Source organism: Dermacentor albipictus, chromosome 4 (assembly GCF_038994185.2).
Source record: "Dermacentor albipictus isolate Rhodes 1998 colony chromosome 4, USDA_Dalb.pri_finalv2, whole genome shotgun sequence".
Lineage (NCBI taxonomy): Eukaryota > Metazoa > Arthropoda > Arachnida > Ixodida > Ixodidae > Dermacentor > Dermacentor albipictus.
The window spans coordinates 173,456,662-173,478,099 of NC_091824.1; the positions used below are offsets into that span (position 1 = coordinate 173,456,662).

The 21,438-nt window shown below is 46.1% G+C and overlaps 2 protein-coding genes across 10 annotated transcripts in view; one reads left to right on the top strand and one right to left on the bottom strand.

The window, feature by feature from the left end:
- LOC135913613 (dipeptidyl peptidase 9-like) overlaps positions 1–14,049 on the bottom strand; it is a 137,684-nt gene extending 123,635 nt beyond the window's left edge. The window contains exons 1-3 of one of the 6 annotated variants that reach the window (XM_065446143.2): positions 9,642–10,052; positions 9,375–9,487; positions 2,767–2,843 (exon numbers count right to left, since the gene is read on the bottom strand). Coding sequence is in view for 1 of the 6 variants with exons in the window: in XM_065446146.2 (XP_065302218.2) it covers positions 13,916–13,958 (43 nt within the window). In the remaining 5 variants the exon portion in view is untranslated. Of the gene's footprint in view, positions 1–2,766; positions 2,909–9,374; positions 9,488–9,641; positions 10,053–13,915 lie in introns of those variants that run through there. The other 5 variants (XM_065446140.2, XM_065446142.2, XM_065446145.2 and 2 more) reach the window with 5 other exon arrangements.
- The window catches only part of YL-1 (Vacuolar protein sorting-associated protein YL-1), a 28,008-nt gene continuing 20,346 nt past the window's right edge, over positions 13,777–21,438 (top strand). The window contains exons 1-3 of one of the 4 annotated variants that reach the window (XM_065446149.2): positions 13,777–13,989; positions 14,693–14,846; positions 20,532–20,735. In XM_065446149.2, the coding sequence (XP_065302221.1) occupies positions 14,736–14,846; positions 20,532–20,735 (315 nt within the window). In that variant the 5' untranslated portion in view covers positions 13,777–13,989; positions 14,693–14,735. Of the gene's footprint in view, positions 13,990–14,038; positions 14,165–14,184; positions 14,432–14,692; positions 14,847–20,531; positions 20,736–21,438 lie in introns of those variants that run through there. The other 3 variants (XM_065446150.2, XM_065446148.2, XM_065446147.2) reach the window with 3 other exon arrangements.

The window sequence follows — 21,438 nt, forward strand, 5'->3', positions numbered from 1 at the left end:
GCATTTATCCTAGCTCACTGCATAGGTGCCACACTTGGCTACATAAGTGCCAAAGCTTTACTAAATTCTGGAATTCATTAGTTATCACTGCGTGGATGACTGGCACATTTACCACATTTATGACAAAAATTACCTGCCAAAAAATAAAATGCACCATTTTTTGCACTTTAAATAGCTGAATAAATTAAACAAGACATGCTTATTTAGGAGAAAAGGTTACTTAAAGCCTCGCTTCCAATTTTCAAAAAAAAAAATTTTTTTGGCTTACCGCCTTAAGTTGTGCCAGATGCAGAAGGTCTTACACTGGCATGGGAACGACAAATATCAAGCAACATCTAGGGATTCTGCACTTCTTGTATCCCGCGGCAACATAACCATTCTGGAGGATTGGCCAAGAACGGGCCAGTGGCACATACCGAACGGCTAACATTAAAGGGACAGATAACCGCTCAGAACATGAATCGAGATAACCCCGCTGATTCCCTATCATAGTGGCTAACACGAGCCATGTTTTTCTCATTACAGATGGATTTGTATTTTTTATTCATCACTAAAAGTCACAAAAAATGACCTTTGGCACCCCACGCAGCAAAAACATGAAACTGCATAAAAGGTCCACCATGTGACCATCTACTAGTGTACACGATTCCTGGTCTTTTTATTAGCCTTGAAATGCAGTATACTTTATATTATTGTATGTTTTTCCTGACACACAATGTGCAGATTCATCTGTAGTGAGCGGAAAAGTGGCACTGCCTTCACCTTTGTTTTCGATGAGTTAGCTTGGCTCGTCTATTGACAGAACGACGATGACGGAGTTCAGCAAGCCATGATGTCGGCGTGTACTTGGGGAAAAACTCAGTACAAATATAAGAGATGTCTGTACAACAACGCGAACTTATTGCACCAGCTTTTTATTTTCAAAAGTGGATGAAAAGGTCAAACTGTAGGTGGTTACCCACAGTTACATTTACTCCAGTGAAAGCAGAATGATGGCTGGCTATCGACATCACTCACATTCTCAGCGTTGCTGAAGCAGGGGCTCTTACTTTTTTAGAGGCTGCTCAGATCGAAAAACTCTGGTTACTAAATATTCACGCACTTTTAGAAATACCCGCCGCAGATGTAAACACTACCGAGGAAGAGCTTTGCGTTGTGCCATAAAAGACCAAGTCCTTAAACATCAGTTGTCAGTCTCTTTAAAAAGAATAAAGTAGATCAAAGAATCCGTTAAATATAAAAACCATTCTACTAACAAATCAGTGTAGTTTAGAGATATCTCTGAGTCAAAATGAAATTTTCAGGGTTTATGGAGGAGTCATAGCAGGATATGCCCATTCTGGAGGATTGACCAAGAACAAGCATATGCACATACTTAGTGGCTAAATCAAAGAAAATAAAGTAAGCCCAAGAACCCATTAAATATGCCATTCCATTGACAGATTGCTGTGCTTTATAGGAGCCTATGATCCAACATTATACAGTCAAATGCCACTACGATGAACACCTCTACAGCGAAATGACCTCTATAACAAAGGAATGATTTCGTTAGTCCCAGCCCAATTCTTATCTCTCATATGTATCAAAATGGCAAGTTAGGCCAGTTGGTTGGGATTCATAGTGGTTCGTTACAGTACAATACAAGACAAGGACACAAGAAGGTATAAAAACGACGAGACGGCGCATATGTATTGTGAATGCCTCACAATGGAGACCACAACGAATTAGCTTCTACAGTGAAGAAATTCAGGCATCCCCGACAACTGATATGGTGTTTTACAATGAACGCCATGTACCAGTGCAACCACTGACCTCCGCAGCCATCACCAAAGTGCACTCTGTACTAGCACTATCGGTAGTGCTAGCAATGCCATCAAAAAGCATGCATATGTCCCAAGTAGCCCTGCTTCACTACTCCAGGAACCGCTCAATTCATACACTGCTTGCTTCAGAGCATGAGTGGGGGAGCCGGCTGACAAATATGTCCCAATTGATGACTACGTGATGATCTAATCATAACTGAAAACCAATGACATCTTAAAACCTAGCTAGAGCATAAATGGCACGAAAGCCAATGAAGGCAACAGTGATGAAGACCCTGTAAGCAAACAAAGCATTCTGACAGCAAGGAGGGTGATAGCAGCATTCAGGGATCTGCAGCTTTACTTTGTGTAGCTCCTAAGTTTCATCGTACAGCATGCTGTGAACCTCAGTGCAATAAGGTTGACTGCAGTCACTGTTTTTAGATCTGTTTGCTGCACACACATTCTCTCAGACAAAGTGTGCATAAAAAATCAGTGACATTTCATGAAGCCTCTCTCAAATTCACGTTAAACAAGGGTTTTCTTTTGTTGAATATGCTTAACCTGCTCTAGAGTGAGCAGGACAGTGCGCGACTTTTACAACATTGCGACCTGCACAACAAAATACTTTTGGAGGTCCCGAGCCCGTCATTATAAAGATGTTTATGTAAAAGTTTTACGCAGGAAATCATACAATAATACAATTATTATCAGCCTACTTGGTCAGCATACACGGGTTGTACAAGCCACTTAGTTGGTAGTTTCATATAATGTTTGTTGCGGGGAAGAGAACAATGAAGGCGTCTCGAGGAAAGAAGGACAAAGACTGTGGCTGCTGCTTGCGTGCCATTTCTATCTCCTGTAAATACACACCCGCTTGCATCTGTATGTCTGCCTCTTTCCCGTATCATTTTGATGGACGTGCGGGGTACAAGCACGGAAGTTTGCAGCGGACATCACCTACCTGCCGCCACAATGGCCGACGAAGCAACAACGTCTCAGCAGTCTGTGCCTACGGTCATCCTGGCCCATCCACGAGACCTGGGAACATTTTGTGGCACGGATGGTTCTGACATCGAGGACTGGCTTGATACGTACGAGCAAGTCTGCAACCACAACGGTGGGATCAGACGGTGATGCTAGCAAACCTCATATTCTATATTCGAGGAGCCGCACAGAAGTGGTATGAGACACATGAAGTTAACCTAACCAGCTGGGATGTCTGTAAAAAGAAACTGCAAGACCCGACTGGCCGACCTTTCTCAGTTGGCAGCGAAAAGGGAGCTTAGATGCCACGCTCAAACGTCAACGGAATCTTGTTGCTTACATACAAAATGTGCTAGCCCTCTGCCGCAAGGTCGACAATGTGACAGAGGTTGACAAAGTTGGCCATATCTTAAAAGGCATAGCAGATGATGCCTTCAACCTTCTCATATACAGGAACTGCGTGGCGGTGGATGCAATTATCGAAGAGTGTCAGCGCATTGAACAAGTGAAGAGTCACTGAATCGCACAAACATTTCACAGACTTCCCAACACTGCTGTGACATCTACGTGCGAAGAACCACCATGGTTAATGCCAGTGCTGGAGCCGCACGACATAACACGCATTATTTGCCCTAACTGGAGGCCATGCCTCTGGCTCCAGTTTGGTCTGACCTACAGGACAGCCTGCACTCCATCGCACTGATACAAGCGGTTGTTCGTGAGGGGATAGCAAGTTTTGGGCTTCCATCTTTCTGCCCGGTTCGCTCGTCCAACACTTATCAGGTACGTCTGGCTGCTTGCTTCCAGACACAAAGCTACCTCCCGCCCCATCATAACCTGGCTGATTGGCGAACAGAGGATGAGAAGCCCATATGTTTTCATTGCTCCGAATTGGAGATATCACCCGTCACTGCCGCAGCCGCTGGTCGTCGTCTCCTCGATGGCCATCCCAGAGCTACTACTGTCAAGCACCAGGCCCTCGTACCTTCCCGTCTTAAACGACGCCTCAGAACTCTAACGGCTACAGTGTTCCACCGAAACCCAGCCGCTCCCTATTTCCGCAAGGTCGATGGTGCTGTTCGCCTCTCATTCGCCACTCTTCATCCCCACCTGCAACCGGTCACTACACTGCGCAAAACTAGGCGGAGCAGCTCCCAGAAATAACACTGCAACTACTACTCACTCCACAAATCCTCTTTTGTCCCTGTCTACATGTTGAAGCCTGCTGGACGTTGAAGTAGATGGTGTTCCCTTCACATCTCTCGTTAACACAGGAGTGCAGCTCTCAGTTACGAGTGCCACTCTTAGCCGAAGACTCGGGAAAGTTCTGACACCTGCCGTGCCCTGTACAGTACGAATCGCCAACAGAAGCACTTCACCTCTCATCGGAATATGCACAGCCTGTGCGCCCACTGGAGACCACGTTTGTTTTATTGTTTTGTATTGTTCTATTGTTTATTTTTATTGTCTTCGAGCAATGCCCGCATGACCTCATTCTCGGCCTTGACTTTCTTTCGAAACATTCCACCCAAATTGACTGTTGCTCTGCTATTGTACATTTCGATCTGCTGTTTCCTACCGATGCCACTTCTATTATACAGCACACCGCTTATGTTCTGCCGTGTTCACCCATCTGTCTCTACAGACCACTACAAATGTCCTCATGACCATTTGCCCTCTCATTCCTGATGACGAGTACATCGTATCCCCCATCACTCATGCAGCATTGTGCTCCCAAACACTATCATCCGAGTCCTCAAGAACGGTACTTGCCTACCCATCCTCAGTTTAGGATTTTCAACACACATTCTACCCCATGGCATTGCCTTGGCACTTATCATGCCTATAGAAGAATTCCCAATTTATTTCTTGACCCCTGAAGCACCAGCACCAGTAGGCCCCTGCCGTCCATTCTGTCATCTTCACTGACTGAGGAAATATGTAAAATAATCGCTCCAGATCTTCCTTCTGAGCAAACAAAAGCTTTTTCTCGCCTTCTCTCCCCTTATAAAGATATTTTTTACCTGGATGACCGCCCTCTCGGACAGACATCTGCAGTCACCCATCGCAGCCCGATTCATAGGCGACCTTATTCTTTGCAGAGGAATGGGCCATCGTACAGAAAGAGGTCAACAAGCTGATGGACAAGGACATTATTGAGCCTTCGAGCAGTCCGTGGGCATCCCCAGTTGTCTTGGTGAAGAAAAAGGACAACAATTGGCGTTTCTGTGTTGACTACCATCACCTTAACAAGATAACAAAAAAAGATATGTACCTACTGCTTCACATAGATGATGCCCTTGATTGTCCTCCCGGATCACAACATTTTTCGTCAATTGACCTCCGTTCAGGCTATTGGCAGATTGTTGTAGATGAGATGGAGTGTGAGAAGACTGCCTTCACTACACCAGACAGCCTTTATCAATTCAAAATCATGCCCTTGGGTTTATGCAATGCCCCAGCTACATTCAAGCACATGATGGACTCTCTTCTGCACAGTTTGAAGTGGTCAACATGTATTTGTTATCTTGACAATGTAATTGTGTTTTCAACTACCTTTATGAGTCACTTTCAGTGCCTCGATACTGTCCTCTCTATCTTTCACGATGCAGGCCTTCAGCTGAACTCATCAAAGTCCCATTATGGCCGCTGCGAAATTACTGTGCTTGGACAATCTCATAAATGCTGCGGTAATACAACCAGACCCAGACAAAGTTCGCGCTGTGCACAACTTTCCTGTTCGATGTTCAGCAAAAGATGTCCAAAGCTTTATGGAATTATGTGCATATTTCCGCAGCTTTGTTAAAGGATTTGCCGATGTCACTCGTCTGCTCACCGACCTTCTCAAGAAAGGTGCACTATTTTCTTGGGAACCACAGCAAGCCCAAGCCTTTGCTACCTTTATTGAGTGGCTGACAACTTTTCGAATTCTGTCTCATTTTGACCCGTCAGCTCCCACTGAAATCTGCACAGACGTGAGTGGTCATGGCATCGGCACCGTGCTCAGCCAGCGTCAACGGTGTCAAGACTGTCATCGCTTACACCAGCCACCTTCTTTCTGTGCCCAAACGAAATTACTCAATCACTGAGTGTGAATGCCAAGCGCTCATATGGGCGGTCACAAAATTTTGACTATACCTGTTCAGTGATAGTTTCTGCATCATAATTGATCACCATGCCCTTTGTTGGCTCTCCCCTTTGAAGGACCAAACAGGACGTCTCGCTCGTTGTACCTTATGTCTGCAAGAATATACCTTCTCCATCGCGTATAAATCAGGACGTCTGCATCAAGATGCTGACTGCCTGTACCGCCATCCTGTGGATCCACCGGACGTCACAGATGCTAACTTGGACTATTGCATTCTGTCCATCTCCGACTTGCTCCATATTGGTAATGAACAATGCAACGATCCTGTCCTTCGCAACGTGATGGTCCACCATGATGGTCCCGAGCTCCTGCTAGTCATTCCACGGCACGGCACCTCCGACTCACCGTGCTCCAACAGCTACATGACGCTCCTATCGTTGTCACTCTTTGCGCCGTTATGTCACTGCTTGCAATCTGTGTCAGCACCGGAAGGCACATGGATTACCTCCTGCTGGTCTTCAATGTATTGACGTCTCCATGGCGCCATTTTTCCGTGTGGGGCTCAATCTGCTTGACCCTTTTCCTATTTCTACCGGACAGGAAACAAGTGGATTGCAGTGGCAACAGATTATGCAACAATACATGTAATCACATGAGCAATCCCCACCAGCTGAGCGATAGATGTCACTGACTTTCTGCTCCAGAATGTAAACCTGTACCACGGTGCCCTCACCAGTTACGGTTTGTGACCATTACTTCCTATCGAAGGTTGTCGATGATATGCTCCACTGCTGCGCTACCAAGCACAAAGTCACTACCATGTACCACCCTCAAACGAATGGCCTTACCGAACGCCTTAACTGCATGCTAACTGAAAAGCTTGCCATGTATGTTTCCAACAATCACCATGACTGGGACGCTGCTCTGCCATACATCACCTTTGTTTATAATTTGTCTCGTCATGACACCCCCAGATTTTCACCATTCTACTTTTTGTTTAGATGCGACCCTGCATTGCCCATGGACATGTTACTTCCCTACGAATTACAGACCCCAACCAGTTACTCCCGTGATGCTATGGCCTTGGCCGCCCCAGTCCCGACAAATCCCTCATGATCGTATTACCGCTTCACAAAGTTCCCAAAAGTGCCGTTATGATCGCCGGCACTGAGAAGCCCATTTTCCCCTGGTGATCTTGTGCTCCTCTGGACACCTTCATGCTGTGTTGAATTGTCCGAAAAACTTGTATCGCGTTACTCTGGTCCGTACAAAATCTTGCGCCAACCCACTAATGTGGCGTAAAAGAGTGCACTGGTAGGCGTGTCTTCAATGCCTCCCGACATAAGCAGCGATGTTTTTCATGTTGCCAGGCTCAAGCCCTATGTACCCGACTTAAATGATGCTCCATAGCCTGCACCGAGACACAGCTACACCTCCGGGAGGGTGATGTGGGGAAGAGAACAATGAAGGTGTCTTGTGGAAAGGAGGACAAAGACTGTGGCTGCTGCTTGGGCATCATTTCTATTTCCTGTAAATGCACACCCGTTTGCATCTGTACACCTGCCTCTTTTCTTTATTACTACAAACAAATATACTTGCCGGCATAGTGACCAACCCAACAGCACCCAGCAGCCATGCGAAACCCGGGATAGTGGGCAAGGAAAGCTTCTCTTTTAAAACATTTATCATTTAAAACAATGTTTATCGTTGAGCATCTCATTGTACGTATGAGCAATCACCAACATGTGAGGTGCTGCAACCACTCCCAGTACTAATACTGCCTAGAATATACTGACTAGTGCACTGAGCGCAGGCACCGTGGTGGCAGCGAGAGTGAAGCCTGCCGCCGGCTGTGGCACGGTCCCCTAGTGCAGTGCGCAAGGTGGGTCGCCTTCAGAATGCGCACTTTGCAATGATGTGCCCTTGCACAATGTGCGACTTCGGTTGTCCCTTCTTTCACATAATTAAAAGATTCATCAGTAAGAATAATAAATTATGTCTTCTTCACACTAGCAAACCATCATACCTTTTGTAGCCGTGGTACTGCAAATGGCCTCCAGGCAGCATTGCCCGTATGAACTGTGCCAACCTTGCCAACCATGCAGCCTCCAGGCATCATCTGCCAAGCCACCGTCTCCCACTGGAGAAGCCCAGCAGTCAGCACACTAGTCCACATACTCTAGGCACTGTACTGGTACCACCCCAGAAGAGTTCCAGATTACCTTTTACCTCACTAGGCTATGATAAGCCAGCAGCAGTGATGATGCTAGCTTGGTTCATAAATGAAGTTAAGGTATTTTCAATTTGGTTGCACTTTCTGAACCAGTTTTTAAGACTGCCATGCATGGCAGCAGCAGAGTTCACGACATGCAAGTGCAGTGTGGCACTTGCGTGCTTAGTGTCCCTTGCAAATTGAGAACAACTGTGCAACAACGCACACACTCTGTTGTCTGTGGTAAAGCATTTTTGACAAATTTGCATATAGGAATCAATGATCTCTATAGTGGCAGTGAAGCTGAGGCATTGGTTGCTTTCTTATCAGTAAATACATTCAAAAGAGAAAGCAACGTTTAACATGTTGCAAGCCTCGACTAACATGCCCCAACATTAAGGCATCAAATTTATAACTCACCCCCTTCTGGGAGCTAGACTCACTGTTTTTACTAAAGCAGGAGTCACTTATGTCCGCACACCACTAATCAACTAGCACTTCCCCACATCATCTGCTGTCAAAGGCTTGCACAAAGCCTGCACTTCGAGAATAGGGAGAGCAGGCGCCCGTGAAATTCTGCTGGGCTGGTTCCGGCACAAAGTGAAATCAAAGAGAGCTATGCAGGCAGAATTTGCTACACTGTCAAAAGTGAGGACGAAGGTGATGTACTTCCTGAACCAGTGAAGTGCAGCCAAATCAAAGTGACCTTTACGGCGCAGTGCTTGCAAAACACTATTAAATTTTAACGGGCACTCGCTAGAGACCGACAAATATCACACTCGGGTTAATGACCACAAATAGGCCCTTGTATAGATTAAACCTATGTCTGAATTCCTAGACATGATCACAACGAACGTATTAAACGAACGGCTCAAACTGCGACGATGACAGTGCAAGCAAGAAAATGCCGAGATATGCGAGTGAAAGCGCACAACGCTTTCGACAAGGGGAAGGTGGCTGAAAAGCGCACAATAAGTTGTTGATTAATGCCTCTCAGCATGTCATGCGCTCACAGCCGGTAGCTAGCAGCCGCTCGCATGCAGTAAGGAAACATTGCAAACCAGTCACGCGAGGTTACTAGCTACTGTGTACTAGTTGTGTACGCCCTGCGACCGCCTTGCTTTCGATCGGCGCGTCTGCTGATCGGCCTTCTAATATGCCAAGTACTCAAATGCACGGCACTTGTACAGATAAGCAAATTGAGGCACGACGACGCTCGATTACTTTGCTGTTTCGCCACCAGTCTTTGAATGAGGCTTGATTACTATCAGCACACTTTGCGCACCTGTTGATAATCAACGGTAAGCCATCCGTTGGTTCCCCCCACGTTAGGGGCATCCGTGGGCTTCTCCCAGCTCCACCAGCAGCAAGAGGATGCGTGCGATACTGTTCTCCCACCTGACAACGAAGCCGAAGCCAGAGGCAAAGAAAGGATCCCCTAAATGGCCTGCCACCAAATCCGCGGGCGGTCGACACAAGCAACTTTCAGCTGCAGTGATAAAACGCACCTCTGGGAAAGTACACTCTCGTATGCTCTTATCTCTGCACTTACCGGGTTTTCCTTGAGCCAATATAGTATTAACTAGCAGTCCGCAAGATTATTTGTACAGTCTGCATGCATTCCCTAGCGTTGCATCGTAGCAAGGCACAGAGTTGTTGGAGACGTTCCCGATTTGCAGCAAAAGCCCTCCGTCGGTCCATGCGTGTCACTGGCCGATGAGCAGTCGCAGAGTTCACAGACACGACGCTCGATGGCTGCACGCGCACCGGCAATGTCCCCCCACAGCGCAATTACAAAGATGACCCCATGGCAGACGTTGCGTTCGCAGCAGGCGCCGGTTTAAAATAAGCAGCACACGGTATTTCGGAACACCGTATGCACATACTTCAACCACCACCGACGGCGCCATTGAACGCGGCCACCATAGATAGCCACAGCCCAGGCACGGACCGAAAATGCGAGCGAACGACGGCACACTTTGCTAACTAAACGAACGCCAGAGGCGCTAGTAACATTACAATGAGCTCTACGCGGTGTGCATTCCTGAAAAAAAAAACATAGTTATAAGCATGTTATAAACAGCATAGAATCAGTATAGTAACTCTATGGTACTACCACATTCAACATGGACGCTTTTAGATATGTGCCCAATTTTTTTCTTTAAATATATGTCGGCTGAAGAGCAGAAAACTTACAAAACGTTTTGTATTTCTCTCATTTTTACTACCTCTGTATTCCAAGGCCAAAATTTCAACCAGTTTAGCAAAAGAAGGAGGCAGCAAAACGGCTTTTTAAATTTGTGGTTTCGGTTTCTGCGCCGCCGACTAGAAACGACCACTACGCCGTTGCCGGTCAAAACCGACACGGCGCACGCACATGCTACCCAATATGAGAACACATGCCCCTGGTGCGGGCACAAGCCCACGCTATATCATGTCACGTGGGCCTGCCAAAAAGCTAAAGAAATAACCATAATAGAAAGCCCGAGTGCAGAACAGTGGGAGAGGATGCTTGCCAGCATATAGCCCCGAGAAAGAGGAATGGCGCCCTCTCGCGAGTGACGTCACGGCCAGGACGCCGCTCGCTCCGGCTCGCTCGGCTGCCGCGCGCGCTCGTTCCCTTCGTGTATGTTGGGTTATAGGTGGCTCGAGCCGTATGTATTGAAGAATAAGTCGGCTTCTTTCAGCTGCAATACCTTAACCACAGTTTCTTCTTCAAAAGCGTGTGAGTCGAGAAACTTTGCGACTTGGATATCGCAAGCTAAGTAGCGTTAAAGGGGTCTACAAGTTTTTGCAATGCATATATGCGCCGTGTCTATCGGTAAATTTTGTCTAAAAAAAGAATATCTGCAAATTCAACGCGCGAAGTTGTATATGATGCTTCCCTAATCACTTAACATTCCTTTAGTATTTAGCTATGAGAGGTATTGCATTTTACGTGGAAGAAAAATTTGGTAATTGGCGTCAACATGTTATCCGATGTTAGAAAGACACTGCCCAGCGAAGCTGTCATCATGATTCCTATTACTCTGGTGTGTTGTTCTATTCAAATATGGCCATTCATTAATGCGTAAAAAAATAGGCGCGCATTTCTTATGGAAATGTTTGCTGCTACTTTCATCCCCCTGTGAAACAGGCCTCCAAAAAACAAATTGCTCATGGCTGCTAACACGACGGCGTGTCATGTAGAGTATTTACGTAGTTAATTCACAAACACCATAGTACCAATCACCTGAGAGAAAAGTTTCGTTGTTTAGATCGACAGCCACTCAATTGGAAGTGATGAAATGTATCATAGTGGCCCTCAGTAGCCTTTGTCGACAATATGGCACACCCCTGATCACGTAACGGTAGCAATCGACTGTCCGTATGGCGAGGCACGCTATGTTCGCGAAACCCATCAGTTCACCTCAACTTCGAATTAAAACCATAAACCATTTTTTTACAGCGCCAACTGGAATGGCTAAAGTATTCTCGAGCTACTACTACGCAGCTTAGATTGCCTACAAAAGGAAAATTCAAGCACCTTTTGTCTCACCATGTCTCGATCCAGCGTTATTTAATTGTACAAACGGATAACTATTCGCTTCGTCGGTACTTAAAAGAGAACCTTGCAGGCTAATTTAAGTTTGCTCCAATCCAATCGCAAACATTCATAAAGAAAGCACCACAAGCCTTGCATATACTTTCACTTGATTTCTGACCCTCCACAGGGGGAATTTCGATATCTTCAATATGTCCCATACTACTAGTCATTGACGCTTCGACTGCTTTCTGGCTGCAGCTATGCGGTCCAGCAGGCATACTTCACTAAAAAAATTGGGCCGAGCAGCCTGTGTCAGTTTGCCAAACAGATTCGTCATGTATATTCCTCAAGCAACAAGCACCAGTAAATTTCTCAAGTGAGTTTGATTTGATTTGATTTATTAATTTCCATTTACACACACACATGTACAGAGGAGTGGTAAATGGAGGTGGATGAGGGAAAAAAGCCGCACAGACGCGGCTTGAGGTAATCTCACCCTCTTGGGTACAATATGGCTGCATGGGGTAACACATCAAGCGCCATATAAGTTACATTTATATAGTGGCCATAAAACATTGCAGTTATACAATATATGAAAGCACAGTGAAATATTTCCACGATAACAATGCAAAACACACTGCGGCATTGAAATAAATAAATGATATACACTTGGTAACATAGACAAAAAAGAGGAACATAACATGCATTATTAATCATTAACAAACGCGCTCTAAAGAGGTGAGTTGAACGTGTAGCACGGAAAAGGGAATATATATTGGTACATTCCTATTTGTACTCTGTAAATAGCTGTAAGCCTTCATTAACTTTACTTCAAATTTCAGCCGCTTAAAAAAAATAAACACGTGAAGAACCGCTTAATGTTGACAAGCAGTTAAAGAAGCAAGTGAGGCGTGTAGAATCTAAGCTCCAGTATTAGTTAAGTCACCGTGCTACTGCCGAGCGTTTCTGTGAAGAAATGCAAAAATTCGATATTATAGCATGAACTACTCGTCGTGAGCAAACCTGTTTTAGCGGAATAAAATCAACGTAACTGCTGTAGAAGTCATATATAGCCAGCTTTATGACATACTTGTTGCACCGCGGCAGGTATGGTATCATAACTGGATTCCTATAGGCTATGCTTTTGCGATTGTCTATCCGCGTATGAAAAACCCGCAATGGGCTGGTCTGCGTCGCTTCGGCTGGCACTGTAGCGTTGCCTTCGAGAGCTGCATTGTTGTCTAAGAAATTAGCTCTTTGAATAAATGTTCGCAAAGGAAGACCCCATAAAAATATATTTGAGACGACCACCATAAGTATACAAGCAGAGAGAACGAGGGCGAACAAACGAAAACACCGCAGAAAGTGCCCGTACAACGCACGAACTGTAGCAGACGACAGGCGCGAGTCCGTGCCCTGACGTCACGCGAGCGGCGCTCGCAGCGCCGCTCGTGTTCGTTCTCGGGGCTAAAGTCCAGCAAGGGCTAGTAAGGCGTGCTCGCACGGCAGCTACCCTCAGTGGGGCCCCATAGAGAAAGAAATTCAATTTCTTTCTCTATGGGGGCCCTGGACTAGGGGCACCAACCCTGCAAATCAAGATGGAAGAAGCCATCTGAAGAACCGCTAAATCCATATGTAAATAGAGCAAAATAAACGTTTTCACCACCACCACCACCATGCAATGTGTGTTCTTCAACACACGTCAGTTCTTTATTCTATGACACGTCTACGTGTTGAGTTGAATACACCCTGCGGACCCACTGATCTGTGCGGACCATGTGCGGACGTCCCTCACATGACCACATTTGGCCGCATTTTCTGTGTCCTGTGCATATCTCTTGCATGTCCGTGAAGGACGTCATGGGGACATGCTCCATACATATTCCAGGACCTTTCCTTAGTTTGCCATAAGGTGCAATACGGTCGCAGCAAGCACACGCTGTGTGACAGATATATGTATCATTGGGCGTATACGTACGCGCACACACTTGTGCTTCGGAAGTTCAGCCACGGCCCATAGAGAATGAATTTTTTTCTCTATGCACGGCCGGTCTCTAGGGGAGCGCGCGCTTTCCTCCCAGGTGAAAATAGCGAACTGGTAATGAACTGGGACCAACTGGTCCCAGCTGGTTTCAGATTGCTTCTAGAAGAGAAGCGCGCGCACCCCTCGAGACCGGCCGTGGTTCAGCATACTCCTCACTCTTCTAGGTGTTCCTCCAATTGCACTAATGAGTGACTTAGTTATTGAACTGAAACATTCGAAGTAAATTGTGTCAGAAAATTCGTAATGTGCGACTTACACACGCGCTGCAAACAGGATATATCTTCGCATCGGCTGGCCATCGCACGCTTGCCCTCGCATCCGAAGCACACGGTAAACGAAACGTTCAGATTTCGCACGTTTTTCAAGTCCACGATAACCTGAGAGTGGACAGCAGGATTAGCATGGGGTAGTGCATGGGTGGTGTTTTCCAAACCTTCGGAGCGCAGTAAAACTATGGTAAAACGCCCGCCGAAGAGAAAAACCAGAAAGTGGCTCGTTATGATGGGTAAGAAGTCAATGCAAGCCATAGCTAATCGCCCATAGAGAAAGCATTTTCTTCATGGAGAAAGTGGTTTACCTTTCCGCTGCGGTTGTTTGAAAAAGCGCATGGTTCTGTTCTACCCTGTTCAAATTTGTTTCTTGAAGGCGTTAAGTTATTCCAGGTCTTTGCATCAGATCATGCTGATGTTGTAAAACAGGCGAAGTTTGTGAAAAATGCCGACGACGCGAATGTATGTATTTTAGCTTTTTAGTTCGCAAGTTGAATTCAGTGGTGCGTTGGGATTTTCCTGTATTTTATATACGTGCTTTACCGATTTGCTTCTGTTTACCGTTTGATTTGTGCTCATAGATAGAAACTGTATATTTGTTGCGGTCGTTGATGTAAAGAGAACTCTCAATTGTACTTCGATGTGGCGATGCGGCCTTGAAATTGGGTGCACAAAGGAAAGTAGGAACATCGCTGATTTGCTTTCCCCGCTCTCACGCGTCTTTGAAGTATTGCTTATATGAATCGTTTTTGTCCCTGCGGCAGATAAGTTTCCCGAAGCAAGTGAACGAATTCGCCTGCGCCTATCATGGCAGCTACAAGAGAGCGCCGTGTCAATGCCGGCAACAAGCTGGCCCAGCTACTTAATGACGAAGATGAAGCTGACGACTTCTATAAGACCACCTACGGAGGCTTCAACGTAAGGTCTAAGCTGCTTTAATGTTTGCGGGGACTTTAACGACATTTCTGAAAAGGTTGCTTGTTTTGTTTTTTTTGTTTTTAGGATACTTACCATGATTGGCTGCCAAGGAGACATATGGTTGGCTTACAGTACTGCCAGAGATAAATAATCACATTAGGGCACAGCTTTTTGCCACACGGGTCGTCCTCCATCGTGCCTGGTGTGATAGTGCCAATGCCAGCCATCTGAAGCAGCCTAATTTTACAAGGCTATGTTTTGTCTGTTAGAAAGTATTGGGCCTGTCTACTAGTTAGCCATACTAGTTAACTGTACAAAGTTTGTGACAGTGCACGACATGCAGCACATGCTACTTGGTACATCTGTTAACCCTTACAGCGAATAGGTGGACAGGCGCAATGCTTCGGCTGTACAGCATACAGTTCACACACAATATTTAGGCAGCTATCTCTTGATGAGCTTTCACTTGTTCATGTCAGCTAAAAGCTGCTCACGACCATGCTTTTAAACATTTGGAAAGACTGCAGGTGTAGGAGTTCAAGGAAGGAGCAGTTGTGGTGTGCAGGTTAATTAGTGCAGTATTTAGATATTTTTCCTATGCTGTGAATATGTTTGTCACAGCTAAACCCTTTGGTTTCGGCATGGGCTTGCGAGGCAGTATTTAGAAATTCTTGTTCATAGTGTTTGAGTATTATACTATTGCATGCAAAGTTTGTTTTCCGTAAGTGGCACAATGATCACTTAGCTAGCCCACCTGAGCAATCAACTGCCAATGTTGGCAATATTTCAAATGCCGTGTGGCACTGTGGCTAAAATGAACATTTTAGCATTCTACTTGCTTCTGTTAGTAGTGGAATTTAGGTAATAACCAATCTTGCTTTCAGGAGGGTTTTCTTTTTGTTATGCTGCGCGGCAGAGCCGAAGAAGAGAAGATGGAAGAACTGTTTGCGGTGCAGGAAATGCCCGACTGTCTGCGATCTCATCTCTACGCCACCTCGATCATCTTGTAAATAAATCCATCTCGTCCGTAACAACTTTGGTAGACAGTGCGGGGTAATCTCCCTGGACAACCTTCTTCTACACACCCTCCCACAAAGCTGGCGCTTGTTCGGACTACCGCCTCAAGACATGGACATGAATGAACCCCAAGCAGCTGGCAGCAGCCATGACACAAGCATGCAAGGTGACAGTGAGCACCCAAAGCAAGTCATCTGCTGGCTCTCACGGAAAGGACCGTGCACCTTTTCCGGCAAGGCATATGAGGATGCCAACGACTGGCTGAAGTATTATCAAAGGGTAAGCTGTCACAATGGGTGGAACGTAACGGTGCAACTTGCTAACGTCGTTTTGTTTCTTACCGGAGCCGCACTTCTCTGGTTCGATAATAACGAAAGCACGATGACAATGTGGGAAAGCTTCGTTGATAAAATCAAGAGCTGCTTCGGAGACTCAATTTCAAAAAGAACGAAGGCTGAGCATACGCTTTCGAGTAGACCAGAGTTGCCTGGAGAAACATGCACAGCCTACATTGAAGAAGTATTGAAACCTTAGAATGTCGTCGGACTGCACGACCCCAATGCCTTGCTCCCCGGTACAGCCAGCCCCAGGCCCCATTTTATGACTTTGCTGTGTACTGCGAGCCACCTGTTTGCTTTAGCTGCAGTATCCATGAGCATATCACCAGGTATTGTCGCCGACGGCAGCAGCAAGTTTCGGGCACACCCAGTTATCAATCTGGAGGCCAAGGCAGGGCACCGTAGCAGACCTGCACCTCTTCAACGACAACCGCGTGAACGTGCATCCCGGTGTGAGTCTCTAGCTTGCGGCTGCAGTCTTGCTCCTCCTCTGACCGGCTATCGTCACTCGCCATCACTTCACCATCGCTCACTATCACCACCATTCCGGCTGGGAAACTGGCTGGTGCGACCGATGGAGGTGAGGTCGCGGGACGGTCAAGTAGTCCTCCGTCTGTCGCCATACGCAAAAACAAAGTGTGTCTGTGTTGATGGTTTAAACATTGATGGCTTTGTTGATACCGGTGCCACAGTTTCTCTAATGAGTGTTTTGTTTAAGAATCGTCTCGGACACAAAGTGATGTTTGCGTGGGACCAAAAGACTACTTTTCGTGGAGTTGAGGGTGAACTGCTGCAGCCCGTTGGAGTTTGCTCTGCTATAGTGAGTGTGGGTGGACTAAGATTTTCCAACTGAATTTGTTGTTTTGGAACACAGCACTCACAATGTCATCCTTGGGATTGACTTTCTTGGTGAATGTGGTGCAATGTTAGATTGTGGGGCCGGTGAAATTTCTCATCGAAGTCACGCGATAACACCCATACCAGCAATATCTGGCGTGGACAAGCAGAGTGTATTTTCTGTGTCTCACAATGTACTTTTACTGGCTCCGACTGCGGCATTTGTTCCGGTGACTTCCATGCATTGCCCTCCGCATCGCTGTCATGGTTTAATTGAGCCGTACACCCATACTATGTTGAGGAAGAATGTACTGGTTCCTCAATCAATTATAGAATGTGTAGATGGTCGTGTTCACGTGTGGATGGTTAACGCGTCTTTAGAGCAAGTTTTACTGCCGACAGCACTCAAGCTAGCCACCTTTGACTTAGAAGCGAGTGCCAGTATTGATGCCATTGACGCTTCTACCGATGCGACGACAGCAAATTGCAACTACTCTATGGAATTCTACCGCATGGTGAACAAGTCGCTATCTTCTCCAGAGCAGAAAGAATTGCAAAACGTGCTTATCCACTATGCACCAGTATTCGATTTCCCGCAAAATTAGCGTCCAATTTCGCTTCCTGACTCCCGAACCCAACACTGTATAAACATTGTTCAAGCAACGCCTATTCGCCAGAAGCCGTACCGCGTCTCTGCCACAGAATGAAAAGTAATTGTTAAGGAAGTTCAAGAAATGCCGCGGAAAGGCATTGTCCAGGAGTCTTACAGTCCCTGGGCAGCTCCAGTGATACTAGTTAAGAAATGGAAAATTCTTGGAGATTCTGTGTTGATTATCGAACACTTAGCGAAGCCATAAAGAAGGATGTATACCCTCTGCCACACATGGATGATGTTATCGATTGCCTTCACGCAGCCTCCTACATCTCTGTTGGCTTACGATTGGGATACTGGCAAATACCTATGCACCCAACCGATAAAGAGAAAACTGCCTTTGGGATGCCAGATGGTTACTTCAAGTTTAATGTCATACCTTTCGGTTTATGCAATGCGCCAGCAACTTTTGAAAGGTTTATGGACACAGTGCTGCTCGGATGGAAATGGAAGATCTGCATGTGCTACTTCAGCGATGTAATCATTCTTGGCAAAACACTTGATGAGAACAATCAATGACTTGGCGTCGTACTGGACCGCATAGAAAACGCTGGACTGATGTTAAACTCAAAGAAGTGTCACTTCAATGAGTGCCAGACTCTCGTGCTCGGTTTTCTTGTCGGCAAAGATGGTATTTGACCTGACCCTGAAAAGATTGCTGCAGTGCGTGATATAATCCAACAGAAGACAGTGAAAGACCTCCGTAATTTCCTTGGCTTGTATGAGGACGCATTCCATCAGCTGAAGTATCTACTAACCTCTGGGCCTGTCTTGCGCCATTTCGATCCAGAGGCCATGACTGAGCTACTCACTGACACTAGCGGTGTGGGCATCGGCGTCATTCTTATTCACCTTCATCATGGGTGCCAGCACATTGTTGCGTATGCAAGTCGGACACTGACGAGAGTGGAGCAACATTACTGTCACTGAATTAGAATGCCTGGCAGTAGTCTTCACCCTCTGGAAGTTTCGGCCATATCTGTACGGTCGCCATTTCAAGATAGTGACGTATCATCATTCCCTTTGCTGGCTTGTTGGACTGCGGGATCCTTCTGGACAGCTGGCACATTGGGCTTATGCCTTCAAGGATATACCATTTCTGTTGGCTACAAGAGCAGTCAATGTCATATCGATGTCGACTGCTTGTCTCGTCTCCTGTCACCACACTCCACTGCTATCGATGACAACTGCGATGACTATCTTGCCAGCATTACGGTGTTTCCAGACCTCAGCACCTTTAATGTGAACAACGTCCTGATCTTACACTCATACCCCTTTTGGAGGCTGCCCGCATGTCAGGTCAGACAGTGCCCTTCACGCTGTGTGACAGCCTGCTTTACGAAAAGAATTACTCTGCCAAAGGCGCTTCCTTGCTCATAGTCATTCCCGAATGCCTGCGCACTGCTATTCTTCGTGCTATGCATGGTGACATCACATCGGGTCACCTTGGCTTTGCTCGCACGCTTCTTTCATTACTCCAGCGCTTTTATTTGCCAAAACTATGGAAGAGCACAAGGCAGTACGTTGCAAATTGCCCAGGTTGCCAATGTCATAAGAAGCCGGCGATGCCTCCTGCAGGCTTTTTGCAACCAGTGAAACCACCTACCTTACCATTTGAAAAAGTTGGTATCAATTTGCTCGGCCTCCTCCCCAAGAGCTCTACCGGCCGTCGCTGGATTATTGTGTGCGTTGACTACTTGACGCACTATACTGAGACTGCGACGCTTACCTCTGCTAGCGCTGCCGATCCTGCATCACGGCGCGCCACATGTTGTTATAAGTGACCATGGATCGCAATTCACCGCTGACGTTGTTGAAGAACTGCTGTGCCCTTACGGTTCTACTTATCGCCATTCAATGCCGTGCCACCCACAAACAAATGGCCTCACCAAACGCACAAATCGTACACTTACGAGCATGTTGTCACTGTACATCTAAGCTGATCACAGGAATTGGGATGCTGTGCTGCCCTTTGTCACGTATGCATACGATACAGCCAAGCACAAGGTAACCGAGTATGTGCCTTTCTATCTGTTGTATGCTCGCAGGCCCCGAACGTTCTTGGACACAATTTTGCCATTGACTCTGAATGAAGGCACATCAATTCTGCAGACATTGTGTCGTGCCGAAGCACATCCGCTAGCTCGCTTAAGAACATCGTCTTCGCAAGTTTCAACCAAGGCACGCTATGACGCCTGGCATACACGTCACTTTCGATCATGTGTTACTGTGGACACCTCCATGGAAGAAAGGCTTGTATCGCAAGTTTATGTCAACATACAGCGGTCCATTCAGGATACTCAGCCGATTAAGTGACGTTAGCTACGTCATTGCAAAATTGACCGCCAATAATCGCCGGTCGCGGAAGACTCAAGTGGTTCATGTGGCCCGCCTGAAGCACTACCGTCATAGGGTTCTGGAATCAAGAACAACCAATTATGTGGTTCCCTAACTCGCTCGATGAGCTTCGTCTGTGCTGGAGGAAGATTTTACGCTGAGCGGTGGAGCTGAATAATAGGAGATGGAAGAACTGCGTGTGGTGCAGAAAATACCCTACTGCCTGTGATCTCATCTCTATGCCCCTCGATCATCTTGTAAATAAATCCATCTCATCCGTAACAATATGATTTGCATTACTTAGTACTACGGTCGTGCTTTGAAACTGTTTACTTGTAGCTATTCTTGGGAATTGAGCAGAAATTATGTCACTGATCATGTAAAAAGGAACATTCTAATGTTTCAAGTTCTCTACAAAACTCTTGTTCGCAACGGCACCGGCATCACAAGCAGTTTCTGATGTATTACCCTGACTCTCTACCAAGACACTTTTGTACATTTCAGGATGAAGAAGATGACAAGGAATACGAAACTGAGAATGATGAAAGTGATGTGGTGGACTCAGACTTTGACATTGATGAACGAGATGAGCCAATATCGGATCAGGATGATGAAGATGAGGGAGCTAAACGTCGGCGGAGAGTGGTCACCAAGGCTTATGTGGAGCCTCTTTCAGAAAAGAAGCGGAAACGGACTGTGGAAAAAAAGGTAAGAATTTACCTAATGGGCTCTGGCTACAAAAGATTGTAGTTTATCGATGGACGTTACCATTTTATGCTAGTAGTGGATATATTTCCTTCCCAAAACATTACCGAAAAAAAAGTATCTGATTACAATTAGTTATTTCATTAAAACTAATTGATTACAGTGACCAAAAGCTACCCCACAAAAGTAATTGAGGAAATGTTCGTATAGTAATCAATTAATTCTATGTTATTTTTCTCCCTACTTCTATCAGCGGGGCACAAATGTAATAAATACAGGTAAACCTCGATATAACGAAGTCGGTAAAATCAGCAAATTGAAATTTCGTTATATTGGAATATGACCTTTTGTGCCAGTAGGTACAGTCACTGATCAACTTTTTGTACACAGAAAGGGGCCGCGGAATTTCCCGAAGTATCGGGCAGTCGAAAAATGCAAACTTGAATGAGAAAAAAATTAATTTTGATAAATTTGGGGGTCAGCAATGAATGATACAGTTTCTTGCCATGTATGTCGATGATATCCTCACATAGGCGATAGAAATTAAGCGAAACCAGCCAGGCTTTCACGTGCACTCCAGCCCACAGCTGATAGCGTCGCCCGCACTGGGATGACCGTATCAGAAAAAGTGCTGGCAGTGGGGAGTGAATGCTTCGTTTGCCTCTCACTCCAATGGGTCACAGAAACTCGAGATTATTTAGCCTCC